Source organism: Lutra lutra, chromosome 12, assembly GCF_902655055.1.
Source record: "Lutra lutra chromosome 12, mLutLut1.2, whole genome shotgun sequence".
Classification (NCBI taxonomy): Eukaryota; Metazoa; Chordata; class Mammalia; order Carnivora; family Mustelidae; genus Lutra; species Lutra lutra.
Window position 1 is genome coordinate 78,210,399 of NC_062289.1, and position 25,488 is coordinate 78,235,886.

General features: G+C 63.1%; 1 protein-coding gene across 4 annotated transcripts; it reads right to left on the bottom strand.

Moving 5' to 3' along the window:
• Positions 1-1,529: 1,529 nt before the first annotated feature.
• ULK1 (unc-51 like autophagy activating kinase 1) lies at positions 1,530-23,309 on the bottom strand. Of its 4 annotated transcripts, XM_047696377.1 has the most exons (29): positions 22,971-23,309; positions 22,409-22,501; positions 22,286-22,327; positions 14,327-14,359; positions 13,988-14,024; positions 13,568-13,681; positions 13,268-13,441; positions 13,101-13,174; positions 12,757-12,858; positions 11,704-11,762; positions 11,537-11,619; positions 11,150-11,200; positions 10,943-11,031; positions 10,119-10,269; positions 9,242-9,302; positions 9,053-9,142; positions 8,483-8,605; positions 7,296-7,444; positions 7,087-7,173; positions 6,528-6,796; positions 5,932-6,122; positions 5,529-5,638; positions 5,303-5,446; positions 4,721-4,914; positions 4,402-4,574; positions 4,170-4,288; positions 3,837-3,994; positions 3,085-3,220; positions 1,530-2,999 (listed from the first exon to the last, which is right to left on the bottom strand). In XM_047696377.1, the coding sequence occupies exons 1-29, from the start codon at positions 23,079-23,081 to the stop codon at positions 2,944-2,946; spliced, it is 3,273 nt and encodes a 1,090-aa protein (XP_047552333.1). In that variant the 5' UTR covers positions 23,082-23,309; the 3' UTR covers positions 1,530-2,943. The 4 variants fall into 4 exon arrangements, with proteins under 4 accessions (XP_047552333.1, XP_047552334.1, XP_047552336.1 ...); XM_047696378.1 differs by lacking the exon at positions 9,053-9,142; XM_047696380.1 differs by lacking the exon at positions 13,568-13,681 and having other exon boundaries at positions 22,971-23,308.
• Between the last annotated feature and the right edge of the window lie 2,179 nt (positions 23,310-25,488).

Sequence of the window (25,488 nt, forward strand, 5' to 3'; positions counted from 1 at the left end):
TTGTAGGAGTGAAACTGGCAGCAAGGTAAGCACTGTGACAGGTCAGAACTGCCCACTGTCAGGGGAGAGAGGCTCCCAGTCACCTCTCATGTGGGGAGCAGACCACCACACCTGCTCCCTCCTCAGACCCCGCCAATGACGGTGGCCAGCCTGAGCCTGATCCTCCTGGCCAAGGGCCCCTGTGAGCCTGGGCAACAGTAAACATGCCTGGAATGAGCTGGGGAACGGGGAGGTCCTCGGACAGAAAGGAGGGAGCCAGCCCCTCCTGCAGAGCTGCCACACCCCACGCCCGGCCCTCACCACCAGGTTCCTACACAGGGAGCTTTCTAGCAGTTTAGCCGTAACTGCCCAAACTTGGAAGCACTGAAGTGTCCTTCAGCTGGGTGACTGGATTAAGTAACCCACCCAAACTATACAGTATTCTTCATGACTAGAAGGAAATGAGCTACGGACGCAGAAACCTCAGATGTGTCTTATGTGAAAAGCAGCCAGTCTGAAAAGGCCGCACACGGATTCCAAATCTATGACATTCTAGAGAAGTTGAGATTATAGAGGGAATAAAAAGGCCAGTGTTTGCCAGGGGATGGGGAAGGGAAGGAGGAGGCAGAAGAGAGGATGGTGGGCAGTGAAGTTCCATGTGACGGTGTGGGGGACACGCGTGCACAGGTGTCAGCCCACAGAACAGACAGCAGGGTGATGTCGCGCGTCCATGTAGGCTCCCCCACCGCCACGCAGTGTGCGCAAACAGGGGCAGGGGAGAGGAGGAAATGGAACTCTGAAGCCTATTAATTGAGCAACAGAATGCCACAATTCTCTTAGTCCTCTGGGCATTTCTTCCACTTACTGATAGACCAGGAGCCCCACAGAGCGGAAGGGGCTCCGCCTCCCGGCCCCGTTTCCCACCCGCACACCCCTTCCTGTCTGCAGAGACTGCACGCACACGCCAGGAAGGCAGGCAGGACCCGAAGCCCCAGGGCCCCGCCTTCCCAGGCCCCACGCTCTGCCGCCTTCAAGGCTCACTCTCTGTGCACTTTCATGTAATCCTGTGGTTAGCCTTTCTGGTAATGAGTTATTTTTAAAACTCACAGAAACAGTATACAGTCTTAAGAATGCAAATCCTGCACCTAACCTACCTAGAAATGGCCAACAAGCACCAGAGACGGTGCTGGAGGTCACCAGGCGTGAAGCAAACAATGCTCCAACGACCGCACGGCCGGGATCCAGACAGATGGCATCGGGGAGGACGCAGAGAAAGCAGGCCCTCCTGCCCCAGAGACGGGGCCAACGTGGCATGGCGGCCACGCAGTCCAGAGCTGGTACCCCTCTCAACCCATACCCCCCTCCCAGGTGTCCCCCCAGGGACTAAGACTGTGTTCCTGGTGGTGGGGGTCGACGCAGCCCTAAACTCACGTCAGAGCACCTAGTGTAGCCCAGGGGTCTGCGCCCTGGGGGTCACGGACAGGGTGACTCCTCACGCTGCTGCAGGCCCCTGGGCCACAGCGTGAGACACACTAGAGACGCCACTCCCACTCAGTTCCAAAGGTTTATTTCCTTCAATCAGTATTACACAATGTAATGCAAATGGAGGGAGTGGGGGAATCACACGAAACTCTTTTGAAGTAGACCAAGGGTCGGGTGCCGAGTGGTGGAAACAGGACAGGCCGACAGCACACACGCGGGGAGGCAGGCGGCGAGGCGGCCTGCTGCCTGCGTTCCCTCCCGTGGCCACAGCCTCCTGGTGGCCTGAGTCCAAGCCGACCGTAAAGCAGTAAATACGCACGGGTTCCGGCAGCAAGAACAGAGCCACAGGCCGGCGAGGGAACGACTCACAGGGCTGCTTCCGAGATTTCAAGTATTACAGAGAAAGGAACACACAGATGTCCGTGTCTTGATATAAGACCTTAAACCCCTCGCCCAGGGCGCCTGGACCCAGGCAGGCTTCGTCTGCCCTCTCCAGGACATAATGAGGGGGGCGAGGCAGAGCCTCCCTGCCGGCCCCCCGGAGCAGCCAAGACCCAGCCTGGGGGTGGGATACGACTTTGGCATCAAACCCTCTGTGAAAGCTGATGGGAGGCCTTGCACACCATCCCCCTCTCCCACCCACCGCCTCCAGGTCAGCGCAGGGTGGGGGGGGAAGGATAGGGCTGCCCTCTCAGCCACCACCGGCCTCCACGTGACACTGAGGACCCACCCCATCCTGCCTCCCGCTTCCAAAACAAACCCTAAACTTCTACAAATTTTCTTCTTTTGTTAAAAAAAAGAGCTGCAGAAAAATAAGACACGTTTCAGGAGTAAAGTGTAATAGACTTCAACGTCTGTTCTGGGTTCAGAAAGCTTGGTGCTTCATACTGTCCGTCCCTAAAAGAACATTTAAATAAGATGTCTGTGTCTCCCCGGGAAGGTCCGGGCAGACAGCACACACGCTCGCGTGGCTATTTATATATGTATATATGTATATAAGTATGTACACACGCCTCCTAGCGCAGCAGGCAGCCCTGCGCCTGCATAAAGTGCTCCGTGATTCACAAAGCTGGGTGGGTGGTCGCGGGAAAGGAGGAGAACCAGGCGGCCGCACCTTTTCCTGGGCAGAGCTGCCTCAGTGTCTCCGCCTGTCCTCAGCATGGCAGCCGGCATCAGGGCTGCCCCAGGGTCTGGCTGGGGTTGGGGACCGGCTGCATGTGCCCACCTGCCTTCAAGGTGGCCGGGAGCCCAACCCGCCGGTGAGGCGGTGGGGGGATTGCCCAGATTCGGGCGCCCCAAATGCCCCACAACAGAGTTCAGCCGTTTGGCTCGGGAGCCCCCCGGCCTCTCCCAGGCAGCAGCAGGCAGCACCACGGCCGCAGGCTTGTTCCACTGAGCCTGGCCAGCCGGCCGCCCATCAGCCTGGGGGACTGGCAGAGGAGATCCAGCCCCTGGGGCCCCATGAGCCAGGCACCCCGCAGATCAGGCACAGAGGCCGCTCAGCAACGCCGAGAGTCTCCGCTCGATGCACAGCTTGCCTGCAACAAAGGACGGCTGGGTTAGGAGGCCCCTGCTCCCCACCTCTCCCCTGCGGCCTCCCCCCGCCGGCCCAGCAGCACTCACACTTGGCGATGTTCTCCACGTCCGCCTGGTCGCTGAGGATGTGCTGCAGCCCCTCCATGAGCAGCAGGGCCTTGTGGTAGCGCTGCACGCAGTCCTCCCGACGGTGGAACATCTCGTCCAAGGCGGCCGACTGCACCTGCTCGGGGGAGGCCGGGGCTGAGCCAGCTGGCCCAAGCCTGGCACCAGCCACACAGGGACCAGGGACCGACTGTGGCCGCACACACAGCGGGCGGCTCCGATGAGGACATGGCCCACGGTGAGGACCACCAGGGCCACATGGGGGCCTGAACGGAGACTCGTGCGGCCCCGGGCCGCCGCTACCATGGAGAGCACCCGCTGGCAGCACCAGCTGTGCCAGACTACCTCGCCGCCCATCACCCCTGCAGAAGAGGCGGCACGCTCTCCCTCAGACGCTTGCTGTGCCTGCGCATTTATGCTATAAACCAACACTGTCAAACATAGCCTCCACCTCACAGCCAACTCATCCTAGACACCGAGACCCAGAAGCCGCGGGAGCAGAGGAGGCCTGGGCTCCTGTGGTGCACGCTGCCGCGGGGACGCCTACCCTGGCCACTCCCGGGGAACACACACCTGCCGTAAGGCCTGAGCACCAGGCCTCCTCCTTGGACCCGAAGCCCAGACAGGCTCCCGGCACGGGCTGGGCCTGGGGAGCCCAGGGGCGAGCACTAGTGGGGGGACCCCGGCCTCAAGCCTGGCAAGCGGTGGCCCTCCCGCCCGCCGCGCAGGCCTACCGTCTGCACCGCGTGGCTAAAGATGAGCTTCTCGGCGGTGACGCTCTGGATGCGGTCCAGCAGCCGCTGCTTGTCCAGGAAGAAGCGCCGCAGCCGCAGGCTGAGCCCTTGGCAGGACACCACGCTCGCCTTGTACAGCTCGTTCAGCTTCCGCACCACTGTGGGCAGGGCCAGGGTGAGCACAGCCTCCGTCAGCGCGGCCCCTTCCATCCCCGGGAGCCCTGGCTGCTCCCGGCGACTCCTCCGAAGGCCTTTCCTCCCCTTCCCCCCGCCTCTCCCCACCTTCCGCAACTGGCCAACTCTCCATCGCAGCCCCTGAGGGCGAGCACTCACCCTGCTTCACGGTGGAAGACAGGCACAGCTTGCCGGCCCGGATCTGGTCGATGGCGGTCTGCAGGCCCGAGGACAGCAGCTCAGCCACCTTCAGGTAGAGCACCAGCTGCTCCGCGAAGCTGCGGGGCCACAGACACGTCGCGTCAGGAGGCCCAGGGGCCTGGAGCCCGGGCCACCCCAGGCCCCCCCGCCCCTCCGCCCCCGCCGCCCCGGCCCTGCAGGGCCCACGCACCCCCACTCCCGGCTCAGCAGGCTGATCTGGTCGGCCACCACGCTCTCCTGCAGCTGCGACTCAGACCCCCCGGCTGTGTCGCTGGCGCTGCCTCTCAGGGCCGCGATCTCCAGCACGTGCTGGACAAAGACCAGCGTGAACCGCAGGCTGTGCAGGATCTCCGTGTGCTCTTGCTGGTGGAGGGGGGGCGGTTAAGGCTGTGGAGGTGGTGGGCACCGCCCCAGACCTCCCCACCCTCCCCTCCCCAGGACCCGCAGCCCAGCCACCACTCCCACCCTCCCCAAACCAGGACCCGCTGCCCATGCCTGGGGGCCCTCACCTCCATCAGCGTCTCCTCAGGGAGATCGGGGGCCTCGAAGGTCACAGCCCCCTCCAGGTTGGCGGTGACAGGGTCGGCAAAGCCGCAGCAGTGGCCAGGGGCTGGAGCGTCCGGGGCACCCTCCCCACAGGCCCCGGGGGGCAGGTGACGGGCAGAGGAGGAGCCGGCAGAGCCAAGGGAGCTCGAGGAGCCCACTGCAGGGAGAGGCCCGAGGGCAGCCGATTCAGGACACACTCCTCTCAACTCCCCAACGCAAACCCCTTCCCACCTGTTCTGCACGCCCAGGTCTACACTCCTCCCCCGCCCCCGAGCAGAGCCCACCGCGGACGCCCTGTCCTTCCTGCCTCCTGGCCCGCAGCAGGTGGGCTCTCCAGTCCTGAGGCAGGAGCTGTGGGCACTCCTGGGCCCAAGCCCGGGACCCCTGACCCACGAGGACAGCCTTCCCAGGGCGGCTGCAGGCGCGGGTGTTGTGGGCACTGGGCCTGCTCCAAGAGTAAGACCGACACTGCCTCACACTTCTGCCTTCTGACCCGCACTGCCACTTAGGACCTGCAACCTGGAGGAGCACCATACAGTCCTCACCTGAGAACACCCTGGCACGGGGACCCTGGGGTGGCGTGGTCCCGCTGGGGGGTGAGCCCACAGTGAACACCACGGGAGACGGGCTGCTGGCCCCCCCAGCACGCGCTCCCGGGTGCAGGTTCCCTCCGAGGCCAGCAGAGGGCGCTGCAAGAGCAGGAGGAAAGGCTCAGCGCCTGGGGGTCCCCAACCACCCCCACCCGGGGAGGCTGCCCGCCCGCCCACCCACCGATCTCCATAGGCTTCTCCTGCAGGCTGTCCGTGCTCCCCGAGTCAGGGGCCTGGGTCCCAAACGCAGCCTTAAGGAGCAGATCAGTGAGGCGGCCGGTACTGAGGGACCTGTAGGGCGAGGAGCCTTGAGAAGATGGCCCGGCCCCTGGCCCGCAATGCCCAGACGGCCCTCCCTAACTCACGGCACGACAGGCACACACGGCTTCTTGTCGGCTGGCCGTGTCCTGCCCACCCTGGACACGGCTAGTGGCCCCCTGAACAGACACGCCAGGTGAGCTCAGCAAGGCTCCCAGAGGGGGGCGGAGCCGACGGCGGCCCTACCCACACGCGGGTCCACTCCCAGCTTCTCCTCCCAGCGCGCAGGCGGGCGAGTCCAGTCAGGACAGTCCCTTCCCACGCACCTGCCAAAGGGGCTCTTGTCGTCGGCGGGCCGCAGGCCAGGGCCCAGCTGTGGCCCCTGGAACGGTCCTGCCTCGGAGAGGTCCGGCAGCGTCCGGTTCCGCGGCGGGGTCATGACCACACCCTGCCGGGCCAGGAGGGCCAGCAAGTTCTGGGAGCTGGGGGTCTTGGGGAAGTCGAAGGCAGGCATGGCCTAGGAAAGCGGGCGGGGAGCTAAGACGGACCGCCGGGAGGGCGCGAACAGCCCGGAGCAGCCGTGGCCCCACACCTCCATCACCGGGTGTCCACAGCACAGGCGCGAGACCTCGTTTGCTGCAGGAAAGCAACACGCGCCCCACACATGCCCAACACCCAGGCACACGTGTGCCCTCAGAAACCCCGCGTGTCGCTACGGGTCCCGCCCTGCTTCTCCAACGAGAACGCTACGGAGACTGAGCTAAGCAGCTGGCGCGAGCAGAGCCAGAGCCCATGGGGCACTTGCGTTCCTGAGGCCCGAAGCATGTCCCACGGGCATCCTGCCAGGTGGGCGGGAAGGGGTCCTCGGGGCAGAGCCACACTGGCCGCTCCCTCCCTGCCCCCCCAGCTCTGGGCCCGTTACCTTGGTGGGGGAGCCGAGGATTGGGGGCAGGGGGTTGCGCTGCAGGAAGTCAGGCAGCTTGGGCGAGCCTCGCAGAGGTCGGCAGGATTGTAGCCCGTGGGCCGGCTGTGGGGGGCTGGACTGGGGGTGGCCGAATGCCACCCCCAGGGGGTCCGTGGGGGGCTTGGGCAACTTAGGGCGGACGACGTGCAGGTCGGACAGGTTGGGAGCGCTGTGCAGGCGACAGCCCAGCCCAGCGGCATGCGCAGAGTGCTCAGGTGCAGAGGAGCCTGGGGCAGGATAGGACAAAGCCAAGTCACTCCCGCGTAGGGCCCGCCCAGCCGAGCAGCAAGAGGAGCATGTGTGAGGCCCTCCAGTCCAGCCTACTGCCCCTACCCAGTCATACCGCAAGGTGGGCGCGGACACTGAGGCCCTGCAGACACCGAGGCCCTCCGTACCCCTCCACAGCCACGGCCTGAACTTGTGAACAATCCCCCAGGGCCCAACCCTCCCTCTATGTGCACCAGTGACCATTGCAAGCAGGAAGCTAGCTCTTGCCCAGGGCCACGGCCGCACCTACCTGGACGAGGGGATCTGCCTCCCCGCATCTCGGCTCCTTGCGGGGAGGGTGCCCCGCTCCAGCCAGGCCGCTCGGGGAGGATTCCAACTTGAGGAGAGAGAGGGGTCACCAGGGTCACGCCCCGACAGAGAAAGCCAGTCCCCTCCCCTGACACTCCAGCCCAGGGGGGACCCCCTTCAGCAGCTCCCACCGGGGGCATCCAGGCTCACCTTGTGGAGACGGTGTATAGGGCCGGCCCCCTCCCAGGGACAGCTTCCTGGCCAAGGTGGTGCCGTGCTCAGCGTAGGACGGCGGGGACGGACTGGGGCGGGCAAAGCCCAGGGGGCTGGTGCTGCCTGACCTGCGGATGGCGGAGGACCTGGGGACAGGAAGGCGTGGGGAGGTGAGGCCCCAGCCACACAAGGTGAGGGTCATGCCCATACCAGATGGCTCAATCCTCCATCCAAATAACAGGTCTCTCTCAGGAGCCGCCAAGGAGAATGGACTGCTCACCCTCCTGCCTAGAGCGATAAGTACAGAGCAAAGAAGCCCAGTGTTTCCCTCGGGCATCCTCAGACCTGTGGTCACAGTTCCTGCCAGGCCAACCTCTAGTCCACAGGAACTCTCCATGAATTAAAAAAAAAACGGGGTCTTCTCCTGTAGCATTTGTTGAAATTTGTCAAAAATCAATGCTGAGGGGGGCGCCTGGGTGGCTCAGTGGTTAAGCCTCTGCCTTCAGCTCAGGTCATGATCTCAGGGTCCTGGGATCGAGTCCCACATCGGGCTCTCTGCTCTGCAGGGAGCCTGCTTCCTCCTCTCTCTCTGCCTGCCTGTCTGCCCACTTGTGATCTCTCTCTGTCAGATAAATAAAATCTTTAAAAAAAAAAAAAAAAAAAAAAGAATATCTTTAAAAAAAAAAAAAAATCAATGCTGAGGGATGCCTGGGTGGCTCAGTTGTTAAGTGTTTGCCTTCGGCTCAGATCATGATCCTGGGGTCCTGGGACTGAGCCCTGCCTTTGGCTCCCTGTTCAGTGGGGAGCCTGCCTCTCCCCTTTCCCACTTCCCCCCACCCCCAGCTTGTGTTCCCTCTCTGTCTCTCCTTCTCTCTACCAAATAAATAAAATCTTTTCCTAAAAAAGTCAATGCTGAGTTTTGTAAATTCAAGATACCTTGCTAACATCTACCAAAAAGCTATCCTAATAAACCTAAAACCTCCACACATCCTAAAACAGTAGCAATGAGATTTACACAGTACACAGCCTGCACAACTGTACATGTGGGACAACCCTGTATCACTCCAAGGAAGCTATGGCGGGGGTGTTCTCACTGTAGTTCTCTAGGACACACCCTTTGCCCCCGGGGGGGGACCTCTATAGTCAGTCACGGGGGGTCAGAGGTAAGAGGGGACTATGCTCACCGTGTGGTCTGGTACTGGGTAGGCGACTGCAGGTTCTGCTCAATGCGCTGGTAGTTGTGCACCTGCGTGGGGACTGGGATGGGGACGGACACGCCGCACCTGCTGCTGAAGGGGCCGGTCCGGCTGTAGTGGGAAGAGAGGCAGGGAGGAGGGAGGGGCTGTCAACAGAAACAGCAGACTGAGCTGAACCCCAGTCCCAAACACCAGGCAGCAGAGGCCACAAAGGCCGCCTGCTTCCTCAGCTCTGCACTGGCCACCATTCCAGCACCCGGAACTGTTCACGCCCCATCCCAAGCACCCTGTGCCACAGGGACATGTGATAGAAGGCCAGCTAGGGCTGCTCCCCCGCTTGGCTCTGGGGCCCTGAGCCCAGCTGGCCCCGCAGCTCCCTCCCCACCCCCCAGATCTACATCCCTCCCGCCACAGCCCCCCATCCTGGGCCACCCACGAGAAGCCTGAACAAGGACAGGACCCGTGGACAAAGGTCTTGCGAAGCCCCACCTGAGGCTGGGGGCCCTAACCGGAGCTTGAGGCCCCTCACAGCCCTACCCCACCCCAGGCCCTGCTCACCCTGAGGGGCTGGGAGAGCTACTGCAGGGCGGGGAAGGAGATGGGGTCCGGCCACGGCTCTCCAGGCCAGCAGAAACCACCAGTGAGCTCCTGGTATGGACAGACAACATAGACAGGACAAAGGAACAAATACCAAGAGCCAGCATGTCCCTCTCCCCAAACCAGCAGTGGGCAGGGCAGGGGGCTCACCCGCTACACATGAGGCTGTCCGGAGGAGGCTTGGCACCAGCTACCTCAGCCACCAGGTCACCTGCAGATGGGATACGGGTGAGGCTGGGCCTGGGTACCTCTCACACCAGGACAAGTGTCCACTCCATGCTCCCGGGCCACCTCACCCACCACAGCTCCTTGATGGCCCCACACTCCATTCCAGATGGTGGGGGGAGGCTCCAGGAGGTGTGGGGAAGAGGCAGCACTCCCAAGTCCCCACTTCTGTTCCCCAACCTGACCCGAACTCAGGCTCTGAAGCAGACCCTGGGTGTGCCCTCCGTGTTCCACCCTTCAGCCACCTCCAGGCCAGGCACCTGCGGCTCCCAGCCTGGGCCTGACCCCTCCTCTGGGACTCTGGGTCTGATCCCTCCTCTGGGACCCTGGGTCCCACACCTGCCCCATCAACCTCTCTCATGGCCCTGTCTCCCGATCACTGCCCTCCTGGCCCTGCCCCATCCCCAGAGTCATGGGATGGCCACAGGCAGCGAAAGGAACCGTCAATGCCCAGGGTGACAAAAGGAACTTCAGACCCTGGGACAGAGTTTTGGGAGGGGCTGGGCTGGTCGCAGAGGCCTGAGAACCAGTACTTGACAAACACTAAACGGACAGCAGCTGCCTCCCTAAGAGCAAAGACCAGAGGGCAGGGCCAGAGCCCAGGGACTCAGTGTACAGACCAGCCATGGAGACGTGGGATGACATGGTCTGGATTCCCTAGCCAAGCCGACCTGGCAGGGAAGCTCCCAGAACCACCGAGAACACACACGGTGACAGGTTTACAAGCATACGCACGTGCATAGACACACACAAGCAAGCAGGCGCACACACACTCACACCGAAGCCACTCCCAGCCTCTGACCTGGAAACTGGGCGGGAACCATGACGAAGTCGTCCGTGTCGCAGGACGAGTCCTTGCTGCTGCCACCAGAGCCACGGGAGCCCTGCAGGAAGCCACCGTCGGCCGGGGACGTCAGCGTCTTCTGCAGCTGCTGCTGCATCTCTCCCAGGGACTGGGGTCACAGGGAAGGTCACTGAGACTCGGCCCCAGGGCCTGGGGCAAACCAGGGCTGCAGGGTGCTGACATGGGGCTCAGCACAACCTCCTCCCCATCAGCTCCCGCATGGTCTACCACCAACTGGGCCCCACAGGGACAGTCCCCGGACGCAGCCACCCAGCTCCCAGAGTTCCCGGGGAGACGTCCCCTACATCTCCATCAGTCCTGCAGAGGCCTGAAAGGGCCGCTCTGCACTCAGGACAGAAGGCATCCCACATCTGCCTTCGCCGTGGCCGAGAGCCATCCTCTGCACCACAGGCCCTGGCACCCCAGGTCCGTGTGTGCCCTCGGCAGGGCCCTCCCAACCCATGCCGAGGTGCCGGGGACACGTGCAGGGGTGTGCTCCAGGTCGCAGGACCACCCCACTCCCGTGCCCACGCGTGCACAGGCCAGCACGCACAGACCACACCTAGCAGGCCGGCCTCTGGGACACAAGGGCTGGCAGTGGGGGGTACAAGCGCTTCTCCCAACTCGTCACGCTCTGACCTTCCACAACCCGAGCTTGTCTGTCCGCAGCTAGTGCGAACAGCGGGGGTCCTAGGGCGTAGTGTCCCCAGCGTGGGGACGAACCCCAGGGGTAGAAGCCCGGGCCCGCCCGCCAGCAGGGGACTCACCGGCGGGGGACTCACCGGCGGGGAGGCCAGGTGCGAGGCGGAGCTGCTGCTGGAGCTGCTGCCAGAGCCCGAGCTCGGGTACGAGGGCACAGGCACGGGAGGGGCTGGCAGAGGGCACAGGTCAGCACACAGGAGGCTCCCACCCCCCAGCAGGTGTGGCACCTGAATCCCCATGCAGCCCCGCCAGGGCCTCGGGGGCACCAGGACCCTCAGGGGACTCACACTTCTTCACAGTGGCGCTGGCGTCGAGGAAAGGATGATGGAAGAACTCGTCTGCAGGAGAAGGCCAGAAGAGGCCTTAGAGCCCTGAGCCCAGGGCTCTGGCCCCCCAGTGCCACTGGGGCCTGAACTCCCACAGGCGTGGGAACCCGCGCAGACGGAAACAGAGACGGCCCCAGCAGGTGGCTCCTCACACCGCCGGCTGAGCACCGCCCACCCCGCCTGATGGGTTTTCCTAGTGGCCCCAGTTCCCATTGTAAAACCGGGGTTCTCACAGCCTGTGGGTGCCTGGGAGCCGAGGGAGAGCGGCACGCGGCCAGGAGGCCATGCCCCAACCCGGTGGGCCGTGAGGAGCAGATGTGCGCTGCGGGCCGGCCAGGGGCCACTCACCGAAGTCCATGCGGTCCTTGTGGTTCCGCTGCAACAGGGCAAGCAGCAGCTGTCTCAGCGGGGCTGACGTCTCCCTGGGGATGCTGGCGGGGCAGAGACAACATGACCCTGCTGCCCACCCGGGGTCAGTGGAAGGGGGGTGGGAGCGGGCAACACCAGGCACTTACGTGGGGACCAGCGTCTTGTTCCTCTCGTAGAAGAGGCGAAGGTCCTGGGGGCTGCTGGCCTGGCAAGGGACGGCAGTGTGAGCACCCCTCAGAGCCTCTAAGCCCCACGCGAGGCCCCCCCCAGCTGAGACAGCAGGCCAGAGCTTGGGGCCCTGGACCAAGCACTGCAGGCACTCCGTGCTCCCAGGGATGGCCTCCCTCCTCTGCCCCAACCAGGCTGCAGACCACAGGGACCACATAACGGTGGCCAGGCCTCCCTCCCACCCATGGTAGACTGGTTAGGGTGGTCTTGGGTACCTGGTGGGACTGGATGTTTGCATTTTGAAAGAAAACAACAGTCCCAGCACCCCACCCCAGCAGAGAACCCCAGCACCAGCTTTCCCCTCCCTGTGGGCACGGTACCCCCGGGGAGCACCTGGCGGGCACGTGTACGGTCAGCCATCTGTGCTCACTGCTCGCGGCCCCGTTTCTGGCGCCAGTGAGCTGCCAAGAGCAGGAGACCACCCAACCCTCTAGGGTTGACAGCGAGGGACAACCCCCCGCATGTTCACATAGGGAGGGAACGGCAGACGGGGGTACAGGGAGCTAGGGGCCAGCCGAGGTCACCAGGTGGCAACGGCAAAGAGCTGTGCCATCAAGCCAGAAGTCATGACGGGATGTGCAGCCTGGCACAGCGCGGCTCAGAGCCCCTGGCCCTCTGCAGCCCCACTGGCAATCCAGCCACTGCTTTCACACGTGGTGCCCCTTGGGGCCTAACCCCTGTTCAGCGCCTCACGCCAACAGGGCATGGGCAGGAGGGAGGGCACAAGGCTGGGTTCAGACATACAGCTGAGTACACGTGGATGAACGCTGGACCTCACGGACTCCAGCTTGGCCTGGAGCAGGACGGGGCCCCACAGGACTGTATGCTAAAGAGCCACGAGACCACCTGACTCCTGAGAGCAAAGGCTGCCAGCCTGCGGTGCTCGGTGGCTGACCTGGGACCCAGAGCCAAGCATCAGGTGCAGGATGGAAAGTGGCGCTGGGCCCACACCTGACCTGGAGCTCGCTCACCTGGAAGGGCGCCTTCCCCGTCAGGCACTGGTACACAATGGTGCCGATGCTCCACAGGTCCGCCTTCCCGTCGTAATGCTGGGACATGATGACCTCGGGGGCCTACAGGTGCAAAGCATACAGGTCAGCACCGTGGCTGGGATGGACACAGCGTTCCGTGACCCAAGTCTCGTGTCAACACCAGCCCATCAGAGACACGAGCCAGCTGGCACCCAAGTGCCACAGGTGTCATCGAGAACAGCGGCCCAGCCACGCAGACTGCCCCCCCATGTGCGGCGGGGGACAGGGGTGGGTCATGACTCACGTCCCTCCCACTGGGCCCGGGGCGGAGGCGGCCCGCCTACCATGTACATGGGGGAGCCGCACAGCGTGGCCGCCATCATGTTGCTCTGCAGGTACCGAGCGAACCCGAAGTCGGCTGTGGGGCGGGGGGGGGGTGTGTGTGAGGAGGGCGGCCCCAGCCCCCCCCCCCCCCCCCCCCCCCCAGCCCCCAGGCCAGCCCTGGCCTCACCGATCTTGACGCGGATGTTGTTAGGGTTGGCGCGGCGCCCACCAGGGTTGGACAGCAGGATGTTCTGGGGCTTCAGGTCCCGGTGAATGATGCCTTTGCTGTGCAGCAGACGCATGGCGCCCGCGATCTGCTGCAGGAAGAGTCGGATGGTGTCCTCGCTCAGCGTCCGCATGGCTGCGGGAGGGGGAGCGGCGGCTCAGCCAGGCACCAGGGGAAGGGGCTCCAGGCTCCGCAGGCTCCCGCACGGCGCCCCTCCACAGCCCCACCCCAGAGGCCGTGGGGGCCATGCCCGGCGCTCACCCCGCAGGCCCATCTGCTGCTGGGTCTCTGAGCCACCATGCCACCGCCAGCACGTGCTGCCGCTGATGCACCCTCTCCCCGTCCCCAGGCCTCCCCCGGAGGCCTGCAGAGTGCCTGCCCCCCACACCCCCGCGGTCAGCCAGGCCTTGCTGGGGACCCAGCACGCTCAGGACAGCCCAGCGCCCCGCAGAGCAGCCGTCCAGGGGCTTTGGGGACGCCATCAGAAGGCACCACAGCCCCGCCGAGCACATAGGGCCTGCTCACAAGGGGCCTTCCAGACCCCTCTGTCCTGCAGAGCCGTTCCACCTCCCGCAGCAAGTGCGGGGGGACAGGAGGCCCCCCACCTCCGTCAGGCTGCCCTGCAGGCTGGGTCAAGGCGAGGCTGGGTGTGCAGCCCCCGGCCGAGGGGCGTCCACTCACTGTGCAGGTAGTCGGCCAGGTCCCCGCCGTTACAGTACTGCAACAGACCATCGGCAGAGAGCCTGGTCAGCGGCCCTTCCTGGACCACCCGCCACCCTACACAGGCCCCCCTGCTCCCGGGCTCCTTCCTGGGGCAGGTGTCCCTCACAACTCCTACTTGAAGAGGTCAGTAGGGGGTCTGATGGCCCCTCAGACACCTGCCACAGCCACTGGAGCTGTGGATGGGGGGGCCCTACACCCATAGACATGCAACCAATCTCTATTCCCCAGGCGACAAGGAACCAGGACCCAGGAGAGTCCGGCCTCCCTGTCCTCCCAGCCGGGGCCACAGGAACTCACCTCCATGACCAGGTAAACAGAATTGGCCATCTCCTGCAGGACACAGAAGCAGCAGTGAGAGGCGGAGGGAGCCACTCCTTGCCCCCACCCCCAGTAGTGCTCCAGGAAGCTCCTCTCGGCCTCAGTGTGACCCATGCACTTGGCACTCAAGCCCTCAACACAATCCCTGGGCTGCAAGCAAGCGAGGCCAGAGGGTAGACACCAGCAGGCCGCTTTTTTGTGTCGTGCTTGGCCCGCTGGGGAGCGGCCAGAGGATGAGGACCAGGCTGTGCTGTTTGGTTTTGAGGCCACCGGCATGCGGGCATGACGGACAAGAGCAGGAGCAAATCAGAGCACTCTTATTTGCCAAGTCCGAGGGAGAACCTGAGGTCCCCGGAGCGGGGTCCGGGGTGGATGCTGACCCCGCCTCCAAGGAGCAACCTTCAACTGCCCAGGTCCCCATCAAGGTCAGGGTCAGCCCAGCCCTGAAGTTTCAATAGGGGTCAGCTTTGCATTCTACCCACCCAGTGGGGGACCCAGGTCCCCAGGAAGGAAACGGCCAAAGTAGGAGAGCCTTGACCCACAAGGCTCAGAAACCACTCCTAACTCCAGGATCAAGGACCCCAACCAACAGGATTACAGAGGGCTGCACCAGCCCCTGTGGCCCGGTACCCAGCCACCCATGGGCTCAGGGTACTGCTGACGTCCCTGGCAGGGTCCCCCTGACGAGACTGCAGAGCTCGAGGCCCGGCCAGTTCACGGGCAGCCCCACCACCAGCAGCCACCCATGCCACCCTATGGTGGGGGCCTGTGCCGCCCACGGGTTCCGGCTGCCGGCAGGAGCGCTGCAGAGACCCCCAGGTGGTGCGCTCGTCGTCTGAGGCCCTGGACACCCAGTCCACCAGGCAGGCGGGGTCTCTGCAAACAGTCAGCCCAGCCCCTCCCCATGCAGTGGCCAGCAAGGGAGGAGGCAAGGAAGTGACTCCAAGAGGGACATCTCTCAACAGCCTTGCGGGGGGGGGGGGGGGAGCCCCCTGAGACTGATCCACAAAGGCCCGACCTCCAGCAGTGGACTCACGTCCCCAAGCCCTACCTGGCAGGACACAGGTCCCCCAGCTCAGCCACCCTCTCACCAGATCTGGCAGGACCTGGGCCCAGACCACACTCAATGGGTAGGGAGCAGGGACACAAGCGGCTGCATGTGGGACACCCCATGTTTTTTGGGTTTGTTTTAATATTTATTCATGTGGCAGAAAGACACAGTGAGAGAGGTACACAAGCAGGGGGAGTGGAGAGAGAGAAACAGGCTCCCCACCGAGCAGGGAGCCCAACATAGAGCTCAATCCCAGGACCCCAGGGTCACGACCTGAGCTGAAGGCAGATGAGCCACCCAGGCGCCCCTGGGGACACCCCATGTTATAATGTCAGTACCCCCCTAATGAGAAGCCCCCCAGAGCTCCAGCAACAGAGGGCCGTGGGTTCAAGACATAGCCTGGGCAGCAGGTGGAATAGTGGGGCGTGTTCTCAGGGGAGACCCTGACTCACCCCCCCCACCCAGGGTGGGCAGGCCTCTCCAGTGTGCCCCACCCTGTCTTCCCAGGCCTGGTCCTTCCAGGCCAGCTGCAGGAGATAGATAACACAGGGGCAACTCCAGGAGAGTCCCAGGTCTCCTGCGGGGCCAGAGGGGCTAGACACATGGAGAGGAGAGAGCAGGCAGGGGCTGACAGCCAGAAGGGGAGTGGGAGGCCTGCAGGCAGAGGTCCCAGCAAAGGCCAGAGGGAGGGGCAGGAAATAGGAACCTAGGAGCGTCCCAGGAGAGCAGCCATCGGGCCACCTGGCTGTTGTCATGGGCATGCCCCACGCTTCCTCCTCACCAGTGAGCTCCAGGGAGCACCGGGAGCATTCTGGCCTCAAGTCCCCTGCCCTGAGCCATACAGTAGAGGAGCAGAACTGGGACTCAGGCCCAGGCACCTCCAGAAGGAAGAGCCCTAAACTCACCCCGCCAAGCCAGGCCAGGCCCGGACAAAGTGACAGGCAATACAAAGCAAAGCCCCCCCAGGGAGTGACTCACCAGGACTGGCAGGGAGGCAAGGGCTGTGTGGGAGCAATGAGTGCAAACCCCTAGCCTGCCTCCCCCTCCCTCCAAATCTGGGAGTGCCCCAGACCCCACGACTACCTCCCCTGGAAAGAAGGCCCCCCTTGGCAGAAGTGACAAGAGTCCCCTTTGTACTTCAGAGCCGACAGGACCCTCCAACAGGGCCTGGGCCCTGCTCCCAGCCTTGTCCCCACACATGAACCACAGCAGGCTTCCAAAAGTGACAGTGGATGCCCGTGCCCGCCCCTGCACATGCCCCATCCCTGCGGCCCACTGTTCCCACCGCTCCCCAGGGCCACAGTCCTCCCCACAGGACATCAGGGCTAATCGCCTCCTCCAATGCCTCCTGTCCTGAGACCACCCTGAGCCACCCCACGGCCTGTGGCTCCTCCCTGGACAGCACGTGAGCAGCAGGCCGGGAGGCCACTAAGTCTCTGGGGACCTAGACACCTGCTCCCAGCTCTGATCGCAGTCCCTCCACCTGCAGCCTAGATCAGCCAGCCCAGCCTCACCCCAGCAGGCCCTCCAGGTGGGGAGCAGAGAAGACCAGCAGGGAGAGTGCACAGCAGGCCTGGGGCCAAGGGCAGGGAGCCAAGCCAACCTCACATGGGGCATTAAGGCTTGGGGTGAGCCAGGGAAGCCAGATGGGGGTCTCCCACGACCTGGGCCAGAGCACAGCTTCAGACCAGCCCCTTCCTGCCAGCATCTGTCTCCCCACCTACGACAGCCTCACTCCACTGGCCGTCCCCCGCTGGGCCGCTTCCCAGGTGAGCTCAGGAAACATGGCCAGGCCTGGGAAGCAGAAGCCAGCTCCAGGGCGCCCTCAGTCTGCCTGGGTGCTGACAGCAAGCCAGGTCCCGAGAGCCCCGCCGCACCGCTACCAGCCCCGACAGGCACCAGGAGAAGGTGCAGGTAGCACATCTCCCCGCCCCTGGGTGGGGAACTTTTCCCGACAAGCTCCCTGTCCGGGCCCCTCCCCAGAGCTGCTGCGCCATCCACCTGGGGTCAGGCCCTCCCTCCAGCACTGCTAGTGGGTGTCCCCCACCCTTCCCTGGGACGCCAGCTGGCTGGGCCCCCCAGGAGGAAAGGGCTGGTCAGCACTACCTAGGTGGCCACGGCCAGCCTGCCCCTGCCCAGCTCACTGCCCACCCACCACAGCCTCATGCTCGCCTGGGAGGGAGCAGGGACCCCACGGCTGCAGGCATCAAGCACCCTGCTCGGGGTCAGTCTAGACTCAGTACACACTTGAAACCACCAGGACAGCTTCTCCCCTGGGGGAGGCAGACGGGAACAGGTGGCCTCTTCTCATCCTCAGGGGAAGTTCTTGGAAACTCATCACAACCTTACACAGAAACATACGAGTGGCCAAGGCACGGGTCCGCCCCACAGCCCATGGGGAACGCCCCAGGGCCACCCTCACGGCCCCATGGCCAGCTACCCACATGCCCCGCTGCCCTGCTGGCCTAGGACGTGGTGGCTCCCGTCCGTGTCACAGGCCAGGGGCTGTGGACATGGTCATACAGGGGCAAGGGAGGGGCAGGGCTGGGCGGGGAACCCTCAATCCCGCCCTCCCCCACGGCTGGGGAGGAGATGTCCCCCACCCTAGCACCTGAGGTGGACAACATGACAAAGCCTTTACAGGGAGATGACAGGGAGCCCCCGCATCCCCTGGCAGGGTGCCCACAGGCCCCAGGGACAGGGCTGGCCGGAGCACCCAGGCACGTAGGAGGCCTCCCCGCCATGGGGCGCTAAGGTGCTTTGCTTAATAGGATCCCACTCCCTGCCCGGGCTGGGCCTGGTGGGTGGGCAGGCACTGACCTAGTTAACTCAGGGGACGCTGGCCCTCAGCTCCGGAAGGTGCCAAAAGCCCCAGTGGGGGCCAGAGCACAGCCGCCCACTGGAGCAGGGCTGCTCCCCGCCCCAGGCCAGCTCCTTCCAGGCAGTTTCCAGCAGGGAAGGGTGCCTGGCCCCACCCTCCTTGCTTGGGGAGCCTCCTGCAGCCGGCGCAGGGTGGCCTGCCCCCCATCCCGGGGCGCACTCCGCCCGGCACACTGGCCCTGCCTGGGAAACGCAGGGGAGAGGGCAGGGGAGGTATGAGCTGGTATGAGCCCTCGGAAAATAGAAACCACACGCTCCTCCCAGAGACGCACCAAGCCCCAGTGGCCACACACCACAGCGACACTGCAGACGTGACCTGCACAGATCTCTGAGCAGCTCCATCCTAGGGCACTGACCCAGACGGCTGACGACGGGACACCACACAGCCCCAGAGCCCCCACGCCAAGAGCACATGGCCAGGCAGCCGAGCTGGGGCGTGTCCAGGGCTCAGAGGCGGGTGGACCGGCAGAGAGACATCCCCACAAAAGGCAGCACCACAAGCCCCCCAACCTGCTCAGAGAAACTCAGGCTCTGAGCTCCTGGGGCCAGCCCCGTTCCAGCTCTCTCCTCACCTAAGTCGTCCCCAAAGCAACTTCATGATCTGCGTCTCCCACTGCCCACTATATGTTCTACTTCAAAATTCTAAGTTAAAAACATTTTTAGGGACGCCTGGGTGGCTCAGTTGGTTAAGCAGCTGCCTTCGGCTCAGGTCATGATCCCGGCGTCCTGGGATCGAGTCCCACATCAGGCTCCTTGCTCGTCAGGGAGCCTGCTTCTCCCTCTGCCTCTGCCTGCCATTCTGTCTGCCTGTGCTCGCTCTCTCTCCCTCTCTCTCTCTGACAAATAAATAAATAAAACCTTAAAAAAAAAAAAAAAAAAAACATTTTTAAGTTAAGAAAAATAGATAAGACCATAATAACACAACCTTACAGGCATTTCCAGAAGCACCTGGACTCTCCCTCAGGCCTCCTCACTGGCCCTCAGCTTGGAACCTGGTACGAGAGGCTGCCACCCAGCCTGCACCCTGCCCACCGCCACCCACTCCACCCCTGGCCCATGGTCCCTCTTGGAGAGGAAAGGCAGGGTGGCAGACCGGAACTGCCCCGGAAGGCCCTCGAGTAAGCCAGCAGGAGGCTGGCTGCCTCCGTCTGTGGCCAGGCTGGCCCTGAGTGAGTCATGTCCAGCTGTGGGAACCAGCCGGCCTTGGGAGGGGGAGGGGTCCCTGTCAGCAAGAACTGGGAGCATCAGCCCTCCTCCCAGGGCATGCCAGGTACAGTCCTAATCCTGAATCCTTCAATGGCCACCCTCCTAAGGCAAAAGCACGTCCAAGATACCACCTACCACACAGGGATAGACTCAATAGAAGACCACAGGCTCCAGCTGCCTCTCCATGGGTCAGGGGGGCCTCAGAATAGAGTACAACCCCCCCCAGCACCCACATCACCTGACAAACGTCTCTATTCCTATTCCGTAGGGCCTCAAAACAACAACAGAAAAGGAACAATTTCAGAGAAAATACTTGCAACATTATCACAGAAAAGTTTTCCTTAAAACGTAAAGAGTTCCTACAAAGCAACAACATTTACACAGCAGTTGTTATGTGGCAGGCACAGATCTCAGCACAACCACCCAACCACACAGGCATACTGTTACCGTCTCCCATTCTACAGGTGACACTGAGGAGCTTGCCCAAGGTCAGTCACACAAGTAAGTGAATTGAGGAGCTGGACTCAAACAAAGACAGTATGGCTCAGGGCCCATGCCGCTAATCATGGCACCATTCAGCCTCAGTAAAAAAAGACCACAGGAATCAGGCTGAGGGCAGGCGGGATTCCAAATACACACCGAATGCCGAGCCTCGCTCACAGGAAGTGAGAAACATGGAGATGCCATTTTCTGCTGAGATCAAAGTCTGACAGCCGACCTCCCAGAGAGGCTGTGGGGAGACCAGCCCTTCCCTACGCATCCCTGCTGCATGTCCAGTCCAGCCTCTGGGGACCACAGTTTGGCAACTGTACCAAACGAGAAGCACACGGCCCTCTTCCCCAGGGATCCCTGTCTAGGAGCCTGCGCTGCAGATACACACCTGGCCCAAACTGAGCGCAAGGTCACGACCACACCGCCGGTGTGCCGGAAACCCAGAAAATCCCAAGTCCCATCAGTGGGGGACTGGACGCGGTCAGCTATGGAATGTCGGGCAATGGAACCCAATACATCCTCCAGTAACACCCACAACCGTGTTGGGGACAACAGCTACCAAGCACTCAGGGCTCACCACGGCCGGCTTCAAGCCCGCAACGCCAGGGTCTCCACCCGGAAGAGGTGGAGGCACAGACACGTTAAGATACTTGTCCAAGGACACACAGCTGGTTTAAGTTCAGAGGTAGTTTAGACCAGGACTGGAACTAGGTCACCTAGCTTCAGAGTCTGGGCTCCGAAGCGGTAACCTTCCCGGGAGGGGGCTGTGATGTCCTGCATACAGACACAGAGATCCTCCCTGAGATACAGGCTCCGGTGAAAACGGCACTGACCGCCAGAAGCGGACCGCGTGGTGGCAGAGCGGTACTTAAGAACGTGTTTCTGCCCCTGAAGAGTCCCAGAAACCGCCAACGTCGGTGTGGGGCCAATGGGAGAGAAAGGGGTTACCTTTTCCCAGGCCACTTTTATAATTGATTTTTTTTTCTTGTGCCAAATTACTTATTTAAAGTTTTAAAAGCTATTTTTCCCAGGTCCCGTGTGTCTCAGAGAAGTCTAAGGACTCAGGGACCTCCGCAGGCCCCAGGGAATGAGGCACAGAGCCCAGACAGAGGCCGGGCCTCCGAGGGGAGAGGCGGCACGGGCCTCTGTGTATTTCCTCCAGGTGGGGGAAGCGGAGGCCACTCACGAGAGGAAGCGCACTGCCCACAGCCAGGTGTGTGGCCCAGCCAGGAGGGGGCAGGAGGGAGAGGACAGGGAAACGGGGGAGAAAGAAGGGGACGGCCCTCCTGGCCCTGGGACACGGTGTCTCAGCGGCCCAGTACCCGGCTTCCAGGTACTCGCTGTCACACTGGACCCGTGCCCTCCCATGTCACCTCCTGTCATGCCATAGCCCCCAAGGCCACCACCCAGCTCTCAAGGGGGAGGGCGGAGGCCACCCAAACAGACAGCCGGGCTGGGAACTTCCCCTCAGCCAGGGGCAGGTCCCGTGGCCTCAGTAAACAGGTTTCAAAACCATTAGTCAGCACTTTGGCCCGCAGATCCGCCTCAGGTTCCCAGTCCCCAAACTGGCTCTCCAGGGTCCCGGACCCTCACCGGAGCTGGGCCCCACCTGCGGCCCCAGGGGTGGTGAAGGGACCCGGAGGGGGCCTCCAGAGCCAGCTGGGCCTGAGGTGGACTGCCGCCTGGTTGCCGGCTGCCTCTGGCCTGGGCTCTCTGCCCCGACTGCCAGCTAGAAGGAATCTCCTCGGGGGCCCTCCCCTCCCCCAGCCTGACGCAGGGAGGGACTGGCCAATGCCAGGCTGGAGCAGTGTCAACAAACAAGCCGCCGGCCCAGACAGGTGGACCAGGCCGCCGGCACCTCCCTGCCCTAGGCCTGCGCTGGGGACAGGACCCCTGGTCCGGGCCACTGGGTCTGATCCCCCCGAGGCCCACGCCGCAGCTAGCTTGACCTCCGTCAGTCCCAGGAAGGCGACCCGTGGTGCCCTGCTGGTGCCCGAGGCAGACAGGCTGCTAGGGCCGGCAGGACTCTCCCCGCATGCCCAGAGGAAGCAGGCCCCAAACTGGGCCGAGAAAGAAGTCTCCAGGGTCCTGCTCAGGCCTCTCAGTTGGACAGGCCAGACAACGATCTACACCCAGGGGTGCCCAGCTCCTCCCAACACAAGACCCTGGCCTAGCACCTTCTACTACCCAGCAGGGTCTCAGCACCTGGCTGGCCTGGGACCCACACTCGTGGGGCCTAAGGCTGTGCACTGGCCAGCCGGGGAGGGTAACACACCCCCTCCCCACCGCCAACGCACCCAGAGCCTTACCTGGAAGTCATACAAAGCCACGATGTTTTCATGTTTCAATTCCTAGGACAGACACCAAGTTTCTTAGGATTAAAGCTAACTCATCCCCCACCATCTCCCCTACCGCTTCCAGAGCCCGCTCACCTTGAGGATCTTGATTTCCTTCCCCAGCAGTGTCTGGGACTTGGCCAGGTTCTTTTTGTTAATGCATTTGACCGCGACCTCCAGGTCATGCTTCTAAAAACCAAGCATGGGTGTTCCTCAGGGGCCGGGAACCCAGAAATCCGTAGAGGGCCGCCCCCAGGCCAAGTAAGCACCTTGGGGGGGGGGGGGATTCCAATGCCAGTGGAAAGACCCAAGGTGTGGGGTGGGAAAGATGGGCTGTCCGGGGCAATAAGGAGCCCAGGATGTGGGAATGGGGATGAAGGGCCCATGTGGTGGGGTGGGCATGAAAACCCCCGCGGTGTGTGGTGGGGATGGCCCAGGAATGGGGATCCCCGGGCGTGAGGAAGAGATGGGGGTCCCCGAGTGTGGGGCGGGGCTGCGGGTCCCGGTATGAGGCGGAGATCGGGGGTCCCCGGCTGTGGGTCAGAGCTGGGATCCTGGGTGTGCGGTGGGGTTGGGGGATGGGGCGCTCCGGACTTGCGGGGGTAGGAGGCGGCGCCCCCTCGCCGGGGCTTGGTCCGGGCCCGCCGGTGCCCCTCACCTCCCGGTGGCGCCCCTTGAAGACCACGGCGAAGGCGCCGTGCCCGATCAGGTCCTTGCGCGAGAACTCGAACTTGCCCACGGCCTCCAGGCCGCCGCGGCCGGGCTCCATGGCGCGGGCGGGCGGCTCAGGCGGCGGCTCCGGCCGGGGGTGGCGGGCGGGGGGCGCGCCCCATCGGGGAGGTTGGGTCCGCCTCCAGCCCCGCGGGCCGCTCGGGGCGTGCTGGCAGTCCCGGCTGCTGATCCGAATCCCTTCCCGGCTGCGACTCCGGCTGGGATCCGAGCTCCGGCTTGGACTCCGACGGGGAAACAAAAGAGCCGCGGCGGCCGGGCCCCAGAGCCTGAGACGCAGGCGCAGGCGCAGAGTGCGCCTGGGGGGCGGGGCCGGGGGCGGGGCCTGGCGGGGCGGCCGCGCTAAGTGGGCGGTGAGGCAGGCGGCGGGGCGGGGCCCTTCGGGGGCGGGGCCGTGCCGGGGGCGGGGCCAGCACTCGACTCGCCCCTGGGGGGTGGGAGCGGTGCGGGGGGAGGTTCTCCCGCTGCGACAGAGCCTGGAGTGCCTCATCTCTGCACAGCGGTATTAGTATCTGGACGTGGCCTGCGCACCCCCGGGCTAGGGACCGCACAGAATAAATCGGGCTGCTTTAGAGCTGTCGCATTTTATTTATTTTTATTATTATTCTTTTTTTTAGTAGGCTCCACACCCCAGCGCTGAGCCCAACTGCGGGGCTTGACCTCAGGACCCTGAGATCAAGACCTGAGAGGCTGGAGAGTCGCAGGCTTAACACTCGGGCACCTGAGGTGATGCATTTTAAACTGTGTTCAACAGTAACAAATTGTCTGCCACATTGAACCAAAACATAGGGAATCGGAGGGAAAGTTCCCATAAATCCTTTCACTGGGGTGATACACAGCAGATTCCTAGACGCAGTGTTAAATAGACATGTGCTCGGGCTTAAAGTGCCCCAAAGTTTAGAATTAAGAACTGGGCTACTAGCTGTCATTTAGAAAGTCCTGTGAGGCTGTGAATACGTATGTAATATACAGGAGAACACGGAGCCCAGGGCGTACCACCGGCCAGACCGTCCCCAGAGTGACTCATTTATTTCTCCAATGATTCCATGAGATGCTGGAATGCTGTTCTATCACCGTTTGACAGATGAGAACATTGAGGCCCAAAGAAATGTACCCAAAGTCACACAGCAAGCAAGGAGAACAGATTCTCATGCAAGAAACTGCTAATAGGGGCTGCCTGGGGAAGAGCTGGTGCTTTTCACTGTCTACCTTGCGCACCAGCGTGAATTATTCTAGTCTTGGTCAAGTCCCGCTTCTGTAAATGGGGAGTATGAGCAGTCCTCCTCTCTGCGCCCCCGCAGTGACACCCCAGGCTGGTGGCACCACCCTGCCCCTGGGGCCAGTGGGCAGCTCTCTGGGCTGGATCCTCCCTGCTGCCTTCACAGAGCTGCCTGGCAGCTACTCTTCCCAAAGCTCTGGCAGGAACGCCACGCAGATCTCCTGGAAGCTCCTTCACCTGTACTCGGGGCCCTTCTCCAGGCCCCAGAACGTGCAGGCTTCTGACCCTGAACTGAGGCCAGCAGCCGCCAGAACTGGGAGGGACCAGGGGTGTCCTGGCCAAGCACCTTGCTTTTCAGGGGAGAGGTCACCCACATCACCCCTAAGGTCACTTTCCGTGCCCTCCGTGCTCCAACACCAGCTACGTCTGCCCAGGGCCAGAGAGCAGCAGCCGCACAGAGTGGCCGCCCTCAGCAATGGTTGGGGTTGGGGGTACAAGCAGGGCTGTAACTGCACAGAAGGTCGTAAGTTGCAATGGAGGAAGTGCGCAGCGCGGGCTGGCTGGTAGGGTGGGGGTGGCTGTGGAGGCAGGGGTGCTGGAGGGAGCTGGTGCCTGGGACAGGAGCCCCGCCCAACTGGGAAGGGGATCTTCAAATCTCAACTCCAGGAAGGTCGGTGGAGTTAGGAGTGGGTGGGTGGAGGTGGGATTTGCATTTGGAAGACGTCACTGGGCCCCAGAGGAGGAGAGCCCCCCTCCATCCCCCCAAAAAACTGGGTACACCCAGTTCCTGCCCCATGTCCTGCTCTGTCTCATGGTCAATGCTTTTATCCTCATTATTCCCATCTGGTAATCTGTGTGCTCAGCCGGGAGCTGTTCCGTAACCTCCCAGTCACTCCGCAGCATGGGCCCCTGGGGGCACATTCCCAGCTGGGGGCAGGCTCAGCGACAGGACCCTCCACCCTATTTCGGCTTACAACTCTAAGCGACCTTCTGGGCCATTAGGTGCCACACAGTTTGCATTTTTGTGCCTTTGGGGGTGACTTCGCTGTTGAATACAGCCCCCTAAGGGGCACGAGGGAGGGCTGTCCGTGTTCCTGAGCACAGGGAGGCTGTGGCGGAGCAAATGCGTCAGGGAGCTCCGGCGGCTGTCCGTGGGATGTTACTGAACCAACAACATGTTTTAAGTAAGATGTCTTTAAACAGAAGCGCGTATAAAACAGACTACGTA